Genomic DNA, 19,438 nt, shown 5'->3' on the forward strand with positions numbered 1-19,438 from the left:
TTTGCTGCTGAGAGTGAGCTTGAGGGAAAGTTGATTTAAGAGGGGGCGATCCAGGGAGGTCTTTACAGGTTCATCAAAGATCAAAGGACATTTTTATTTTCCAGGCTTCCCTATGACTCACAGCCGACAGCACAATCCCCCTCTTTCAGGAACAGGCTGCGCTCCAGAGCCTAAGTCTAACACCGAATGTCAGAAGAAGAGACAGAGAGAAAAAAAGAGAATTGTGAAGTGTGAAAATTTGAGTTATAATAGGAGTCTCAGCTTCTGAAATATTACAGGATTCACAGCAATCTTCTGCTGGTTGGTCTCGGTGCCCTCAGTGCCATCCGTTAAGACTCCAGCAGAACTGCTGGGAGAGCACGCTGAGCATGCTGCTGTTACTGCTTGATTTCAGCACTTTAAAATGTAGTGAAAGGGCAAATGGATAAACGGGTTTCCTGGCTGTTCCTGCTACTTTCTCAAGGGGGACAGAAGACAGCTGTAGTTCCGCACTGACACTGTGGCGAGCCGCTGTGTGTGCGTGAGTGGAACTACACAAAGCAGAGGCTCCTGGGTCATGAAGACTTATAACACAAAGGTCCTATGAGGAATGTACAGTGTGCTGGAGGGTTGCCAGAGGTGGGGATGCACGCACACACAATACTCATACTCACCCTCACACACAATCTAGAGATGCATCCAATCACTCTTAAGATTAAGGATTCTTACTTTTAAAGTGAAAGCCAAAAATCTAATTTACCCCTAGTTTAAAATACAGTCAATCAGCCAATACTTGTTTGGTGTCTGAAGTTTAACTAATATAGAAAGGAATGCACACCAATTAGCATCATGCAAACTGCATGCCTAAAGCCTGGCCAGTCAGAGATTTCTGGACAATAGCAAAAGGTCTCCTGATATTAGGATGTTCTTAGATGATCTTTCCAGATTATCCTGTGGTGTGGGGTGTCTGTAATCCAATCTCTACTCCTCCAATCTACTCTCAGTGCAGTTGCCCCCATTGTAAATCGTAAATATTAAACATGTTCAATATTTATGACTCAGTATCCTGTAGTGTTGGGTGGACACCGATTCTCTGGTTTTAATGGCATGCCTAAAAGACTGTCAATCAATGAGAGCACAGCTGAACAGAACTTGTTAGTGTGTATGGAACAAGTTGTGAGAAAAGCAGCTAAATCACAGAAGTTATCCGCATTTGTTCCTTCCAATTGGCTTGTTCTGTGCGGAAAGCACACACAACTGGCATAGCAATAGCCTTGCTGTCATCCACCGTGTCTGTTTAGATCTAAAGTCACATTAGTTTGCGAGAAACTCCTGCAAAGTTTTGAGGATGTGAACCATTGTTGGGACTCTTGTTCATGTGCATATTCTGAAAGTGTGTGGTATTTCATTCAGAGCAGACCATGTAGTGTGGGGACTTTCATGACTAACAGCGATCAAGGACAGAAAAATTGATGAAAAATATCATGTGTGGGGTCTCACATTTACAGCATCAGCTGTAATGTGAGCCAGACATAAATCATTAAACATTTGCATCAAACTGCATTGAGTTGTTAAGAAACCTCAAATAAACTTGTTTAAGTCCAGGTAACATTGTATAAATTTGACTGCAACTGAACCATCTCTATAAACAGACATAGAATGAAGAATCGCTCCCACACATCGGAAATTATCATCATCAGACATCCATAAACAAATGAAGATGTGTATACAGAGCACATGACGCAGTACACAAAGCAGAAAGAAGAAAACAAGATATATTGAAATGATCTTTCTACTCTCATGGCTAAACACATGGTGCAGCCACAGGGGTGCCTGGGGCCTCCAGATTTCTAACTATTCAAAAAAAAATGTAAAAAGTCCTTAGGGAAAATGTAATTTGTCTTGTGCTTGTATAACACTGGATGGATATAATGTCTTCAGCTATTCATCCTTGACATCTTCAAAAGGCAGGACTAATTGGTAAATTAGTCAATATTTAATGGCATGGCATCATATCAACTGTTGATGACATCATGATGTCAAACATGTAGCTAAATGTGAGGTCTTCAAACCTATATCTTGATCTATTTAACCTGTGTTCGACATTTCATGATTTAAGTTTTTTTTATTCTGGTTAAGGAACCTACAAAAAGGTGGGCTAAATGTCTACTTTGTGGTTGTCTACCTCGCTACCATAAAGTCTCTTGGACTTGCTTGCTGCTGCCCCCGACCTGTAACCAGTATCCCCCTAAAATGAAATTCTGGCACTGATGCATGCATACACACACACACACACACACACACACACACACACACACACACACACACACACACACACACACATCTTTGAGTCATCCAGGTTCCTTCAGCCCCAGAGAGGCTCTTTCTCCTCCAAATCTGGATGGATCTTCTTTCCATCTCTCAGCCAAGTTAAGACAAACAGCCCTCCCACCATTCATCCATCTACCCCATTCACAGCACCCTCGCGCTCCCCTCCTCTCAATCTCTCCTTAAAAAAAATCCTCCTCCACACGCTCACAGCACTAAAAACACAATTCCAGCGAGCCTCGTTCAGATCCACACAACTTCCCCACTGAATTGGGAATCAGCTTCCAGAAGCTTGAAAGTAAATCCCCCCAAATTCCACAGGATTTGGGCCGAGAAACACAAGCCTGAGTGTCACAAGCTGTTCCTGCCTTAATGGGGACGCTGTGTTTTGTCTGTGGGGCAGTCTGCGATCAAGGACACGGTAACGTTTGGAGTCCATCTGGGGAAGAGCAAAAAAACGAGACAATCACAAGCAGCAGCCTTGCACAGTCATTGGTTCTACTTCTGGCGGCGTGGCAAGTAGCTGCAGTGGCCACCTCGGGAATAGCAAAATGGTACTTTTTTTGCTATTTTTGTTTACTGTCTGTCATGTAACCCGACCAAAACTAGATATCATGACTGTTTCAACCAGCACCATCATCTACCATCGCCAGAGCCTGCTATAGCTGAGAAATCAGCCACAGTCTCTGCTTCCAAGCAAACTTCCAAGAGCTGTGTGAGCTAGGCCTGCTACGGTCCTCCAGCATGGTGTGAGCCTGCTGGCCAAAAGCAATGCACAAGGAGGCAGAAGCGAGGCAAGTGAGCCGGCATGCACTCTAGGCTAATGGCTAACCCCACACGACAAGCTGTTCCATCGCTCCTTCTCTCTAACATTTGTACCCTGGAGAATAAACTGGACTACCTCCGGATTCAGTGGGCTACCCAGCGTGAGTTCAGAGACTGCTGTGTTTTCGTTTTTACGGAGACGTGGACGACAAGCTCCACTCTGGACTTCCATTCAGCTCGACAGCCTATTGTGCTTCTGTGCAGACAGAGATGCTGAGGTGACTCGAGGTGGAGGCCTGTGTGTTTACATCAACAATGAATAGTGTAAAAACCCCACGCTAGTCTCCAGTCACTGCTCACTGCTGGTGGAGTTTTGCGATTGTCAGAGCCAGGCCACTTTATTTGCCTAGAGAGCTAAGTTCACTGTATATAACAGTGGTGTATATAGCTCCCAGTGCTAATGCTAACAACGCAATGAACAAGCTGTACAGCCCCATCTCCAGAACACAAACCCAGATGGACTGTTTCTGTTGCCGGTGATTTCAACCATGCCAATCTGAAGTCAGTACTCCCCAGATTTCATCAGTATATGGATTTTGCAATCCGAGGGGCTAACATGCTGGATCTTGTTTACACAAACGTCCCAGGCGCATACAGGACCGAGCCCCACCCCCACTAGAGCTACTTAGACCACATTTCTGTGATGCTCATTCCAGCATACAGACCGCTCATCAGACGTGCCAAACCAGACCAGAAGCAAGTACACAGAATCAGTGACTGGCTACATCAGCAAGTGCATTGATGATGTTACTGTTTCCAAACACATCACAACTCACCCAAACCAGAAACCATGGATGACTGCAGAGGTGCGCATGCTGCTGAAAACGAGCGACAAGGCTTTCAAGTCAAAGGACAAAGCAAGCCTCAGAGTGGCAAGAGCCAAGCTCTCCTGGGCCATCAAAGAGGCTAAGCGTGCCTACTCAAAGAAAATCCATGATCTTTTCAAAACACTGCTGACAAATGCTGCATGTGGTAGGGCATCCAGACCATCACCAACTACATGTTATCTCCACCTGTTTGTGACAGTGATACCTCCCTTCCAGACATGCTTAACAACTTCTACGCTCGGCTTGAGGCTCAGAACGGCATGACGGTGAGGAAAACCACACCTCCTCCAAGTGAACAGGTACTGTGTCTGTCCACTGCTGATGTGCGGAGAACTCTACACATAGTCAACCCACGAAAAGCACCAGGATCCGACAACATACCAGGCAGAGTGCTCAGAAATGCGCCAAACAGCTGGCTGATTCTCACAGACATATTCAACATCTCTCTGAGCACTGCAGTCGTTCCAATGTGCTTCAAGTCCACCATCATCATCCCTGTGCCAAAGAAGTCTCCCGTGTCCTGCCTCAATGACTACCGTTGCACTCACTCCCGTCATCATGAAGTGCTTTGAGAGGCTTGTCATGAGGCACATTAAAGACCAGCTTCCTCCTTCACTAGACCGAATGCAATTTGCATATTGCCCCAACCACTCAACAGACAATGTCATCTCCAACGCACTCCACCTGGCTCTCTCCCACCTAGACAATAAAGACACCTACGTCAGAATGCTGTTCATAGACTTCAGTTCAGCACTCAACACCACTATTCCTTCAGCAGCTTATTGGAAAACTGAGCCTGCTGGGCCTGAACACTTCCCTCTGTAACCAGATCCTGGATTTCCTATTGGAGATACCTCAGGTAGTCAGGATAGGAAATAACATCTCCAGCGCCACCACGCTGAGCACTGTTGCCCGTCAGGGCTGTGTGCTCAGTCCACTGCTGTTCACTCTACTGACTCATGACTGTACTGCAAAGTACAGCTCAAATCACATCATCAAGTTTGCTTATGACTGTGGTGGGTCTGATCAGCAAGAACGACGAGTCAGCATGCAGAGAGGAGGTGCAGAGGCTAACAGACTGGTGCGGAGCCAACAACCTGTCTCTGAATGTAGACAAAACTAAGGACATGGTTGTTGACTTCCGAAGAGTGTGAGGTGACAATCCCCCACTGAACATCACTAGCTCTACAGGTGCACCAAGTTCCTCAGTGTCCACATCACAGATAACCTCGCCTGGTCCTTCAACACCAACCCCATAGCCAAGAGAGCCCAGCAGTGCCTCTACTTCCTGTGGAGACTGAAGAAGGCTCATCTCCCCCCTCACATCCTCACCATGTTCTACAGGGGAACTGTGGAGAACATCCTGAGCAGCAACATCATCACTTGGTTTGGGAATTGCACTGCCTCAGACCGCAAGACCCTACAGCATATGTCATGGACTATCCACACCACATGTTGTATCCGGAAAGCCACTAGCATTGTGGACAACCCCATCCATCCCTCACACCGACTTTTTTCACTGCTGCTGTCTGGCAGAAGGTACCGGAGCATCTATGCCACCACTGCCAGACTCTGCAACAGCTTTATTCCACAAGCAATCAGGTTTTTAAACTCACAAGGACTGAGCTAACCACCACCCCTTACACACATACTCCACACACACAACTCTTTTGATGCTCTACTTGCACTATCTAGAACATTGCTGCTACACTGTGTTTTCACAGCTTTACTCAGGTTTTTTCTACCTCAGTAACTTATGTATGTCACCTGACTGTGTGACTCACAGATCACAGCATGTTAATATCTCTGCACCTCATCCCATTACCTCATGACCAGAATGAGTGCTGTGTCGGTGCTGCACTGTCCTGTCTGTTTACTGTGTCTAATGTCTGTTTATCATATTTATTGCTTCTAGTTTAATTTTTTGTTTGCACATGATGTCTGCACGTTCACACTTTTTGTTCCTTGTTGCACTGTGTTGTTCCTGGAGGAATGTAATTTCACTCCACTGTGTACTTGTACATAGATGCAATGACAATAAAACTTGTCAAGCCTCTTGACTTGACTTGGTAGGTACTGCACTTAATTGAAACCTTTTGGTTTGTGAGTTTACTAAAATATAAGTGAACTTGGTATATCCAAAGAACAGCTTTGTAAATAATTAAAAAGCATGAGAAACACAGTATGAACCATCTAATGTAGAAAGAGGAGCCTTCTCTAAATGACCTATCTATGCTCTGGTCACAAATGCATTCTTTCATAGCAACTACTACAAGGTTGGACAAGTATTACAGAACAACAAAAATATCAGTAATACGATCACAAACAGTAGTGTTCTTTAAAAGTCGCCACATAACTATGCTGGACTATACTGTTACTAAATTAAACTGGGCAGGTTGGAATTGACAATAATAAATTTGCCACCATGCTACCTTTATCTTGATTACATGAAAAACAAACAAATAAACAAATAAATAAATAAACATATACACACACTGAGCACCTTATTAGGAACCATAATGCAATTATTGCAATTATTCCATTATTCAATTAGCCAATCATATGGCATACAGATAAGGACCATTTTGAGCATGACATAATTCTTGGTGCTAGACTGGCTGGTTTGAATAGTTCTATAACTGCTGATCTCCTGAAATTTTCAAAAGCCAGAATGCACATTTTGAGGAAGATGGGGTGGATGGGTTACAACAGCAGAAGACTACAACAAGCTCCAACATAAACTGTTCTGATGAATCTCAATTTCTACAGTACAGATGGAGGGATTAGAAATTGGTGCCAACAATATAAATCCATGGATTCAGCCTGCCTTTTGTCAATGGTCCATGTTGGTGGAGGTGGTGTAATGGTGTGAGGAATGTTTTCTTGGCATACTTTGGGCCTGGTAATACCAATCAATCATAGCTTGAATGCCACAGCCTACTTCATTGCCACTACTTACGCGTCTTCTAGAAACTACATAGTAAAGTTACATAGTAAACAGTCAAAAAAGTGTTCCTGTTCAAGAGGTGGGTCATAGCTGGTTCCTGTTCCAGGATTGACCCCTGCTTCTAAAGCTTGACATCACCAGTGCCTCATGGGAAATGCAGTATTTCCTATGCTTGGGCGAATTGTGCACCAAATAATGAGAAAGAGGTCACACACCCAGCGTTAGCTCACATTACACAGCATACCTACTTTACGACGATGTGGACAAATCACCAGGAGAAAGTTTTGGCATCTACAAAAAATGAAAATAACAGGCTTTTTTCTGTCTCTCACTATTTATTATAGGAACTTTTTGTGCTAGGACATCACATATATGGACATATTTTGCTCATATATTTCAGATATGAAGAAATATTTATTCAAATATTTTTCTTCTATAGTGGGTATGCTGTCTGTGTGCAGACCACCATGTGTTTCAGTTCTATGTATCATTAATCATTAAACTCAGGAATTACTGCCAACATGTCTGCATGGATCTCTTACCATGCCAAATACTTCATTCACTATATATTGAGCTTTCATGTCTAGTTACAGAAGACACACACACTCATACACACACAGAAGAGACATGATTTCTATGACCTAAAAATACATCTGCTATTTTTTTAGTTTATTTTTATTTAATAGAATTAACTGCACTTAAAATCTTCCCATATAATACTAATAGTCATACTTTACTTTGACTTCCAACTTAAGTTTTGGTTGGAAACAAACCAGTTAAATTCTTTAAATGCAAATTAATCTCTAGTAAGATACACCAAGCAATTGTTTATATTGGTAAGGATTTCAGGAGCTGGACTGTAGGCCTTATGCATCAGATTAACTACAATTTAGGAACCAGAGGTGAAATCAACCATTCATGTTATCTCTTATCAATGGAACGCCATGGATATGTTTTCATGTCAATATGTATCATGTCATACACACACATGAAAAGAACTAATACTGCAAAACCTGTTCACATTATGTTAGGCTCAAAAATGGCAAGAATCAAAGCTATATGGCTAGCAAGCTATTCAACCCCAAGCTAATTCTACTTAAAGGTCTAAATACTCATGCTGGAGGCTACAGTGAGTGATGGTCAGAGAAGGCTTGCAATCCTGACATTATCCTAGTTAAACTCTGACCTAGTCCCTAAATTTGACCTCTGGCTAGATGTGCAATGCTATACTCGCTAAAGCTGGTCAAAGGTTAGCTGAGCTGCACTACACTCACTGAGGTTGGTCTCAGGTTAGGTGTGCTTTGTGTAATTATGGTGGATCCAGTCAGAGCTAAGCTCTATATATATAGTGTCTGGCTCCTTGGCACCAGGGCCCAGCATAGCTCCCATTACACTGGCTAATTTGGACCTAGCCAAGAAGCAGACGCCAATTCTATGGTTTACCACCTCTCGAAAAGACATGCACTTTACGCACAGCGGAAGAGCAAAGAAGGGAGAAGTGGGAGAGAGATATGAGGGAAAAAGCTTTGCCTTTACATAATGCACCAAAGTATGTAATGCGGTAGAATTCCACCAGGAAAGAAAGACTGTATTACTGTATGTTCAAAATGATCTGTTTGTTTATAGTTATCATTAGAAATGCATCTGAAAACCCCAGCTGTTCTTTACATGCTGCAAACTAACCATGTTGAATACAGCAAACTTTTCAAGCCTTTTTAAAGCAGCTCTTAAGAAAATAAGAACTTGTTTCCTATCTTTAAAGTTCTCTTTTGGAAATATGTGGTTTTCTTATGACTGACAATATTCAGTTGCCGTTCTGCCATAAGGCTGTAAAGAGGACAGAAGAGCAGAGCTGAGAAAAGAGCAGATGTGCAAGAACTCTCTTGACACACAAGCGAGAACAGCAGTGCTCTAGAGTGGATCACATGTCACTGGACGGCACAGCACCTGTTTCTTCCACCACGGGACCCATTACTACCCCCATCCCTTTCTCCCCCCCTTCTCTGCCATTAGATCATGACTTGGCTCTACACAAAAACACCTTGACATCCAGCAAAATCCTCTCCTTACTCAAACCCCCCCCAACACTCTGTTTCTCAGGTTCGGGATCATAAGGGGTCATAGTAGGGTGTCTCAGGAGAGGGTTGAAGCGTTTTCTGTCACCAGAGTAGCCTAAATTCATACTGAAGGAAAAGCTTTGTTACATCAATTAAATAGTGACTCAAATAGAACTAAAAGTAACAACGCAAGAAACATAGTTCTCTATAGAAAGGTTAGTACATCTTAGTACCCCTAATACAGTGGTGAAAAAAAGTATTTAGTCAGTCACCAAAAGTTCTCCCACTTAAAAAGATGAGAGAGGCCTGTAATTGACATCATAGGTAGACCTCAACTATGAGAGACAAAATGAGGAAAATTTCAGAAAATCATATTGTCTGATTTTTAAAGAATTTATTTGCAAATAATGGTGGAAAATAAGTATTTGGTCAATAACAAAAGTTCATCTCAATACTAAGGTTTTCTATGGTTTCAAAGGTTTTCTATGGGGTTGAGATCTGGAGACTGGCTAGGCCACTCCAGGACCTACAAATGCTTCTTACGAAGCCACTCCTTTGTTGCCCTGGCAGTGTGTTTGGTGTCATCGTCATGCTAACAGACCCAGCCACGTTTCATCTTCAATGCCCTTGCTGATGGAAGGAGGTTTGACTCAAAATCTCACAATACATGGCCCCATTCATTCTTTCATGTACACGGACCAGTCGTCCTGGTCCCTTTGCAGAGAAACAGCCCCAAAGCATGATGTTGCCACCCCCATGCTTCACAATTGGTATGGTGTTCTTTGCAACTCAGCATTCACTCTCCTCCAAACTCGACAAGTTGTGTTTGTACCAAACAGTTCTACTTTGGTTTCATCTGACCATATGACATTCTCCCAATACTCTTCCGGAACATCCAAATGCTCTCTAGCAAACTTCAGACGCGCCTGGATATGTACTGGCTTAAGCAGGGGGACACATCTGGCACTGCAAGATCTGAGTCCCTGGCGGCATAGTGTGTTACTGACAGTAGCCTTTGTAACGTTGATCCCAGCTTTATGCAGGTCATTCACTAGGTCCCCCCGTGTGGTTCTGGGATTTCTGCTCACCGTTCTTGTGATCATTTTGACCCCATTGGCTGAGATCTTGCGTGGAGCCCCTGATCGAGGGATATTAGCAGTGGTCTTGTAGGCCTTCCATTTTCTGATTATTGCTCACACAGTAGATTTCTTCACACCAAGCTGCTTGCCTATTGCAGATTCAGTCTTCCCAGCCTGGAGCAGGTCTACAATCTTGTTTCTTGTGTCCTTCGACAGCTCATTGGTCTTCACCATAGTGGAGTTTGGAGTGTGACTGTTTGAAGTTGTGGGCAGGTGTCTTTTATACAGATAACGAGGTCAAACAGGTGCCATTAATACAGGTAATGAGTGGAGGACAGAAGAGCTTCTTAAAGAAGAAATTACAGGTCTGTGACAGCCAGAAATCTTGCTTGTTTGTATGTGACAAAATACTTATTTTCCACCATTATTTGCAAATAAATTCTTTAAAAATCAGACAATGTGATTTTCTGAATTTTTTTTCCTCACTTTGTCTCTCATAGTTGAGGTCTACCTATGATGTCAATTATAGGCCTCTCTCATCTTTTTAAGTGGGAGAACTTGCACAATTGGTGACTGACTAAATACTTTTTTCCCCACTGTATCTATCAGCAGAGAAACTTTTGGGGCTTCTTCTCATCTAAAATAAAATGCTAAAGATCCGACAACAGCAAAGCAGTCTGGATGCTATACCAACAGATCAGCCAAAAATTAAAGAAAAAAGAGAAATTGACTAACTCTGCTTGAACTGCTAAAGAGAGTTTTTTTCATTTTCAAAGTACGAATTTATCACGTTTTCTTTTAAAGGGAATTCATTTTCCCAAAATACAATATTAATATGTAAACAAAGTAATTCCACATGGTTTGATGTGAAATGCTGTCTTCTAGAGAAACTTAACTAGTGAACTTGACGCCTGAAGCAGTTAATTCCTGCAAAAACTCACACACAGAAAGTTATTACATGACATTGTATAAATAAGTTGATACCTAAGACATTCTTTTATGATAGCTTTGAGACAAATCTTTGGCCTAAAACATATTTTTAAAAATCCTTTCACGGTTGATATATGTTGATACATGAGACCCGAGTCAGTTTCTCTGCAATGCACCATTTCATATCAAACCACTCTGAATGGCTTTGCTTAAATCTCAACGATTGGATGATGCAGACATGAAAAATGGATCTGAGTAAATGTAGCTAGTTATTACCTCCATGTATCATACAAATGAGAGTGAAAGGGCGCTCTTCAGCCCCAATGCCCTGCTCCTTTCTTTCCTCCTCCTCTCTCCCCTCTCTCTCTATCTTACCTCTAATGATTTTTGTTCAAGACAGAGCAACATGAGACAGCTGGTGTCTCCAACAAGCCCCTTTCTCTCTCTCAAACACGCATATTCACACACTTTCTCTCTCATGCACTCTCTTGTGAATGACACTCGCAGATGTTCACGCTCATGTCTTGTTCGGCCCTCCAGCCCCTTATGCTAACCTAATTGTTTGCTATTAAACAGTGAATTCTTCCATGACCAGCATGGCCAGTATTATCTGTCAGTGTTTCCTCTCCATTCCTCGTGCTGGATCAGGCTCATTGTTTCTGCTCTTGGGTGCGTTCCACAGCGCTCAGCCAGTGAAGCCCCGTCTGCTCTCCAAGCAAAACACCTTCACAAAGACACCACTTCCTCTACCTCCTCCTCTCTCACTCATCGCTGTCGGAGGCAGACTCAGGAATGACTTAATCCAGCCACTCCAGAGAACAGTGCTTAGCGGCAAGGCCAAACAGCTGGACAGTGGAAGACTGGAGGGATGCTTAGAGCTCTCCTACCTGTAGAGAACATCTACAGGTAGAGGAAGCCCTCTGTACCTCGTACATTCTGCAGAATATATTCACTGAGATGTACACTGAGATGAAAGTTGTTCAGAGTGGCTTGATATGAAATGGGGCATTGTAGAGAAACATTCAGTTTATTTTACAGTAGTGGTGATAGAAACCAGGGGTTACGATGTCAACAACACAAACATAGCCATTCTATTTACTATGCAAACATACAGATGTCTTCTGTATTTGTCTATGTAAAGCTGATAATGAATATGTGAAAAAGTAAAATTTGGAGGATAAAATTATGCCTTACAATACTCCTACCTGAAATAAATAAATACATTTTGAATGTGCCCTCTCTTTAATGGTGTGGTATCTCATCTCAGTACCTTTAGTCAGGGAACATAACTGTAACATAATCCATTGAAATTATATCTTCTAAGTTCTCCAAAAATCTCACCTCCAAGCTTTTTATTTTATTTTTCAGTTTTAGGTCATGAAAATGTACTAATATGCACTTTTCCACTGGAAATAACTTACTAAAATGATACAATTTGACCTTAAAAGCACTGTTTACCTTTGAGGTACATTTACACTATTTGTACCTTGATGACAGAAATCTACCTGATAAAAAATCTACCTGCACAGAACAACAGAACCCATTTGTAACAGTGTAGATACTATGTTGTTTACAACTTAATAATTTAATTATACAGAATTATAGGTGGAAATCCTATCAACACTGGCAACTCACTGAAGAAAGTGATTTACTTCATATTACTTTCATATTGTCTGGGGACAGTGACGTCACTAGCATATTGCTGCTGTTGGAACCTTTTGGAACAAAACATAATTTGAAAATGCCACTTGCTGTTTACACTGTGACAAAAGTTTGCATAACATGTAACTTACCGAAGTCAAGAATGTTTTTTTACAGTTACTAGATAGAGACATTATACTGTGCATTTGATTGGTACTACACTGTCTACTAGCTCACTGTACTAAATGATCTTTAAATATGCAATATTTGTAATATATGCATTACTTCTTAGTTGTTGAGTGACGCCATAGAAGAACCACCTTTGGTTCCTTAAAGAATGTTTCAACAACAATTTTTGTGTCCAATCCAAGAACCATTTTGATTCTTTTATTTTTAAGTGTCTACTGCAATTTATTCCACTTGTACACAGTATGAGTGGAATGACACAGTTGAGTTGAAGTGAGTATCTCATGCACACCCTGGTGCCATCATCACCTTCCTACCAAGTTACACACACAACCATGTACACACACATGCACATGCCACAGAGCTTCTTGCTCCAATAGCTGCCCTGCTGAGTGGACCCTGTGACCCCTCTTCATGTTACACCTGATGTATGCTAGTACAGGGGAGCACACCTCCATTGCTCTCATCATACAGTCACCCCTCCCTATTTATTGGCTTACTTATTTACTGGCCTGAGCCTGCCGGCCTCCAGAGGCCAGTGTCCAGCAGCTCTGGTTCAAATGCAGCCTGGGGAAGGCCCTGTCTACCACCAGGGCTTATTAGAGTGGAAAGTTTACTGGAGCAGAGACAAAGTAAACAAAAAACAAAACAGGGTCATCCTTCATGAGGTGAAAATGCTACACATACAAAGACAAACACACATGCATGAGTATGCGTTCCACACTGTCTCTCTTGTTGAAACTGCATAATCTTTCATATGCCTATCTTACCTTGTTCTCTATGAACATGCGCTCTGTTTCCTCTCTCAATACCACAGGAGACAGACAAAGCTTGCCTTGGCCCCGAGAGTTATCCCAGTGTGTTTTTAACAGCTGTCGGAGGAAAGCAGCCCTCTCCCAAAATATTTATTTCACTAATGCGACAGGCTCCACGCTTTATCTACCCCCTGCCTTGCTGAGCCGCCCCACTGTCCACAGCAAAGCTGGAAAACATAACGAGCCACCATCTCACTCCAACATCAACACATAGGTCACACCTTACTGATCTCTGCTTCAGATTAACTACCACATTCTGGCCTAGGACACCATTGCCAACTAGGAGCAATTAACAGCATTGATAGAGCACAACCCTAGGGCTCTCAGTCATTAGGACCACCAGCAGAAGATGTGCAAGCTTCTCTGTGATATCTATAATGTCACTATCATAGAAAACATGTAGTATTTAAACTTCTTAATATCTGTAAGTGTAACAAACTTGAAAGCTTTGCTTGGCCATTCATCATAAAGCATTCACACCATGTAAAAATCAGCAGTTGTTTTCAAATTGCATGAAAATAAACAGAGTTACAAAGTTTTCTTATGACAGCAGCGATAAACGTTATTGGATGTATAAACATTGTAAAAAGCCATCAAACTCCCGCTGAGTAACAAAATGCCAAGGACTGAATGTACAGTGATGAACGAAGCAGAAAGTTAATGTACATAACTGAACAGCATGCTTACCATCTGTTTTCCTGCTGCCGCTCCTCCTTGGTCCACTCCACCAGCATCTTGCTTCATGTTCTGGCCAGCCAGCACCATGGCCTTACAGTCTGCACAGGAGCCGATGGTCAGCTGCTTACCATCATCCACTACCAGCATGTGGCCGACCCTCGGGGCATACAGGAAGACGGGCAACCGGGACACAGTGACCGCCCTCAGGCCAAGCGGCCTCCTCTTCTCCCGCCGGCAGAAGAAGCAGATGAATGAGTCACAGCTGTACTGCCGTGACCAAGGGCTACTAGATGGGCCCTGTCCTGTTCCTGAGCCCTCATGCTGGGCCCACTGTCCCAGTAGGTCATGGTAGCAGAGGGCACAGGCCGAAACGAGGCCAGTGGCATCAGCAGGACGGGCACGAGGGGCTGGCGGGTGCACCGTCAAGAAGGGGAAGAAAGGTTCTCTCTCCGCACATCGTCCTGGAGGATTGACCCGAAGTTGGTACTCCGTACCTGGGGAAAGCTCTACCCCACACAGGTAGCAGACAGAGGTGTGGCTTGTCGATGTGGTAACTCGTACAGAGGTAGAAACGGCCCCGGGGCTGGCCAAGACACCTCTTCCACTGGTGGCCTGGTGGTATCTCCCAAGGAAGGTGCTAACAGAAGTGATGAGTTCCTCACTGAGGCACAGGCGGTATGCTGCCCAGATGTCCTCCAGTATGGAGTAGCAAGTTGTGCAGCAGTGCACCTGGCCATCACGAATACCCTGGGCATCCGGTGGGCATGGGAGCAGGTTAATAAAGGGAAAGTACATGGTGCCACGAGCTTTGCCCACTCCAGCACGGGCGTAAGCCACCCGGATGTCACGCCCACAGTCCTGCCCACACAGGTAGCAGGCCTCTCTGGCTGGCCTTGGAGGAGTCCTAGAAACAAGAGAGTGAGCCAGGGGGCGGACCTTGGGCACTCCATGTACTCGCTCTGACCCAGCTCCATCCACAGGGCCCAGTGGAGGCGAGAGGGGGTCAGCAGTGCCAGCATCCAGAGGCACCACGTAGAGCCGCTGAAGGACAGGCACATCAGCCAGCTCAAAAGCCCGCCACTGTTGCAGGAGCGAGGAGTGGCAGCTGGCGCAGACTAACGTACGCCCACCAGGGCTGAGAGGCACTGCACCAGGTGGAGGGGTGTGGAGCCACAGGAAGGGAAAGAAAGGCTCAGAGGTGGCTCGCTCCTGCTTCTGCACGCTCACCTCAAAGCGGGCACCTGGTGGAAGCCTCCTGCCACACACATAACACGCACATCTGTGGACCCGCCCCCTTTCCTCCTCCTCGCTCGCCATATTGATCTCGGTGCCGTCAGCTGCGCTGATGACGGCAGCGTCTGCTCCAGCTGATGCCACGGCAGCCGCCGCGGCTACGTCATCAACGCCCGTGTCAAAGAGAAGCTGCTTGCTGTTGCGCGCCACGATCCCATCGTGGTGCCGCGCGGGCGTCTCGCTGTAAGCTCGCGCCGGGTACAGTGGCGATTGGGCCACGTGATTCATGACGTCTGACGCGCGCCTCTCGGCTCCAGGCGCCTCGCGAGCTCCGTACATACCCACGTCGTAGCGGGTCGCGGTGCGCCGCGTGCCGGCTGCTCCTCCGGCTCCGTTCCTCGCGCCGTGTTTTCCAACTCCGTCCACGGACGCGTGCGCTTTACTGCTCCCGCTTCCTCCGCCGTCCTCCAGCTCCTGCTCGTTCTCGCTGTCGGACAGCGACGATGACTCGGATCCGTCGCCGCCGCCTCCTCCTCTCGACTCCGGGTCGCGCGCACCGCCCCAGTCCCGCGCGAGCCGCCGCGAGTCGCACTGGTGTGGCCTCTTGAGCCAGTACACGCGCTTGTCAAGTGGCGTGCGGCTGCGCTCGAACGCGTTCCACTGCTCGCGTAGGAAGCAGTGGCACACGGCGCACACAAGCGCGTGCCCGTCCTGCCCCAAGTCCCGCGCGCCGGGCGCGGGCTCCTGGCCCTGCAGGAAAGGGAAGCACGGGCCACCCTCCCGGCCTCGAGCGCGCACCGGCAGCCGCAGCTCTTTGCCCGGCGTCACGCCGCTGCCGCACACGAAGCAGTGCACGAGTGGCGCCGCGCGCTCCTCCGCGCCCATCAGCCGCTGCTTCCTCGCCGTTGTTGTGCTCGCCGCCGCCGCCGCCGCTGCTGCTGCCGCGTGAAGCTCGGCGCGGAGCTCGGTCATCTTCCAGCCGCCTCAGAACGGGGCAGCGGCACTCGCCGCGTGACTTTCGCCTCGCATTTACTTACACGCGCGCGAGGCTGACGGAGAAAACTTTTAGAAAGTGAGGGAGTGAGTGAGTGAGGGGAAGAGGGAGAGAGTGAGGAGGAGGAGGAGGAGGTGGGTTCCCCCGCTGTTCACTCTGGAAAAAAAAGTTCAAACGTCGTCCCGCGAAAGCGCACTGCTCGTTATTGTGAAAGAGAAAGCTGTCCCGTGTGGAGAGGAGCGCGCGACATCCATAGAGTAACGTGAGAAGACTAGAGAGAGAGGGAGAGAGAGGGGGAGAGAGAGGGAGAGGGTTCTCGCTCCGCTGTGATCTTTGGCTGTTAAATGTGTAACACAGCGCCTCTCCACGTGCAGCTCGCGCAGGCGCCAGCGGCCAACAGCTGGACTTTCGTCATTCACAGAGGAAAAGTCCTGCATGGAGCATTAAGCTCTGTCTAAACAGCAACTTCACGAGATCTGCGCGTGTGTTTGTGCTATTTTTGCAAAGCGTTAAAAAAAATACTGCTGCAAACTTTATCTTGTTTGGTTTTATTTCCTTGCTTTCCTGATTATTCTTCATTTTGCTGCGCTGTTGTTGTGCTTTACAGGCTTCTTCAGTTCAGCCTAAAAATGACTTCATGTGGTAACAAGTAAATCGCTGCTGCCAGAACAAAACCTCATACCTCCAATATTGTCATTTTTAAGTTTCTGACATGATTTGAAAATACCTGTTGCCCTTTACATTGTGTGTAAAGTTCATGATGAGCAGACAGAAAAATTCTGGTTCCATTGACTTACATTAAAAGTAAAGTATGTTTTTCCTTCTCCTGTAAAGTTACCATTTTAGAGATACAAGGTTTTGTTCCAACAGCAGCGAAATTAACTGTTTTTATGCAACCTAAATAAATACTTTGAACGATTCATTTCTTCCATTCAAAGTCATTTCTGAGTTGAATAAAACTTGTTCAATTGCTTGTTACTACATTAAGTAATTTTTCTAGGTTGAACTGACAAGCCATTTTACAGTTTGTTACCTTGCAGGATTATTCTTCATTTTGGTGCACTGTTGTTATGCTTTACATGTTTTTTTTCTGTAAGTAGGCTAAATGACCTGCTCACTGACCACTGTATAGTGACTGAATGAAATTCTATAGATACTTTTTACTCAAGGTTTTTGTTTTTTGCACTTTGGTTAATTTGACTTCTGCATGAGCCGTTATCCAGTGACGTAACAACACCTACACTGGATAATTGTTTCATTGTACTCTACTATCTGCAATTATAACACATTCAGTGCTTAAAAAATTCTGTGTTGAGCTTTTATCTTTTTTTAGAGCGTGCACACAGACACATACAGATAAGTGGGGGGGTTGTGGAGTGGGGGTGCAGAGGGCATCGATAGGAATGAAGTAATTCCTTTTCATAATCTATATTGTAATACTTGCCCAGTTCTGTTGACTCTCATAGGCTGTGCTCTCTGGTCAGCGTTATTTACTGCATTTATTTTCAAACAGGCTGTCGTAATGGTAGAAGCAGATGTGCCAAGCAGCAATATTCAGGTTAGAAGGTCATGCATTTAAACATGTAGGAAGAACAGATGGAATGTAAGCAGAATAATCAAGTGGTGTAAGACAGGAACAGAGTGACAGGAGCTGGACCGGGTACTGTCAGCCTCCGTCACACCCTAAAACCACAGAAAGGGGCCTAATTATATCCATACACACACCATGTACTCCACAGAGTAGAATGCAATAGTGCCTGTATAGCCTACACCCACAGTGGTGAGACTAGTGACTTTGGCTTTCATGTTATTCAGATCATGGTCAGGATCTCTATGACACAATGCTGGATATCGCCCACAACGAGCACTGTATATAATTCATAAAGGGCCCATATCCTATGTTTCTCTTGTGTTTTTTTTTCTATGAAGTCCTATTACAATGTTTTTTTTTTTTTTTTACCAAAAACAGTGAATGGGCATGGATGTAGGCTGAATAGGTAGCTACAGTCATGTGAGAAAGTTTGGGCACCCCAGTCAAATTATATTTTGTTCAATAATAATAAGTACATATCCTTGATAGATTTAACCTTTTTAAACATTTTTGGGGGAAAATTAAAACGCTAAAAATGGCCCGTGCAAAAGTTATGGGACACTTCATATTTTATCTTTATTTTTCCCCAATATTTAGAACAGTTAGAAACTGTGCACTATAACCTTTAGATAAATGCCATATTTAAGTTTATTCCCAGTACAGGATGTTTTACCTTATTTTCACTTAGAAAATCAACAAAATGTAGTTTGACTGGGCATGTTCAATCTTTTGTGTATAACTATAAGTAAATGTTTTGACTTTGTGACATCACCAAAACAATGAATTGATACAGGCGTTTACTATTTGCCAGACTTTGTGGACTAGAGAGAGAACAGTAAAGGTTTGACAGTGTTTACATCCTACATTAAACCCCTTTATTTCCAAAAAGTTTTGAAAAAGTTGTTTTTGCATGATATGGGCCCTTTAAACATTTCTGTGCTTTTGTGATGGATTAAAAAACAGTTAGCTGGGGCTACGACCCAAACAATTATGAGAAGTGTTAACACAATGTATCATTTCTTAGGGCCGTTGAGTGACTGAGTCTCATCATCTCCTCCATAAATTTTGATGACACTAGCATGCCTCCCTCTGCAGTCATATCCCCAAATTCATTAAGGGAACATTCCAGGCTCACAACTCACATCCAAAATGGCAGCCTGCTCACTGGGCTGTGTGCAGGAACCTGGGAAACAGAAGCTCTCCTGGCGCTCTTTACGCTCTCTGTTCCTCCCATGTGCCCAAATGGAAAAGGGCCAGTCCTCTTCTTTCAGCATTTTCTCACGAAGTTGTGACACGATTCATTAGCAGCTACGTCGTCCAACAGCTTC

The 19,438-nt window shown here is 44.6% G+C and overlaps 1 protein-coding gene across 2 annotated transcripts in view; it reads right to left on the reverse strand.

The window, feature by feature from the left end:
* The window catches only part of gse1 (Gse1 coiled-coil protein), a 290,232-nt gene extending 273,474 nt beyond the window's left edge, over window positions 1-16,758 (reverse strand). For both annotated transcript variants that reach the window (XM_017709438.2, XM_017709354.2), the window contains exon 1: window positions 14,302-16,758. In XM_017709438.2, coding sequence (XP_017564927.2) covers window positions 14,302-16,497 — 2,196 coding nt within the window. In that variant the 5' untranslated portion in view covers window positions 16,498-16,758. The remainder of the gene's footprint in view (window positions 1-14,301) is intronic.
* Window positions 16,759-19,438: the final 2,680 nt, after the last annotated feature.

Source organism: Pygocentrus nattereri, chromosome 7, assembly GCF_015220715.1.
Source record: "Pygocentrus nattereri isolate fPygNat1 chromosome 7, fPygNat1.pri, whole genome shotgun sequence".
NCBI classification, from domain to species: Eukaryota; Metazoa; Chordata; class Actinopteri; order Characiformes; family Serrasalmidae; genus Pygocentrus; species Pygocentrus nattereri.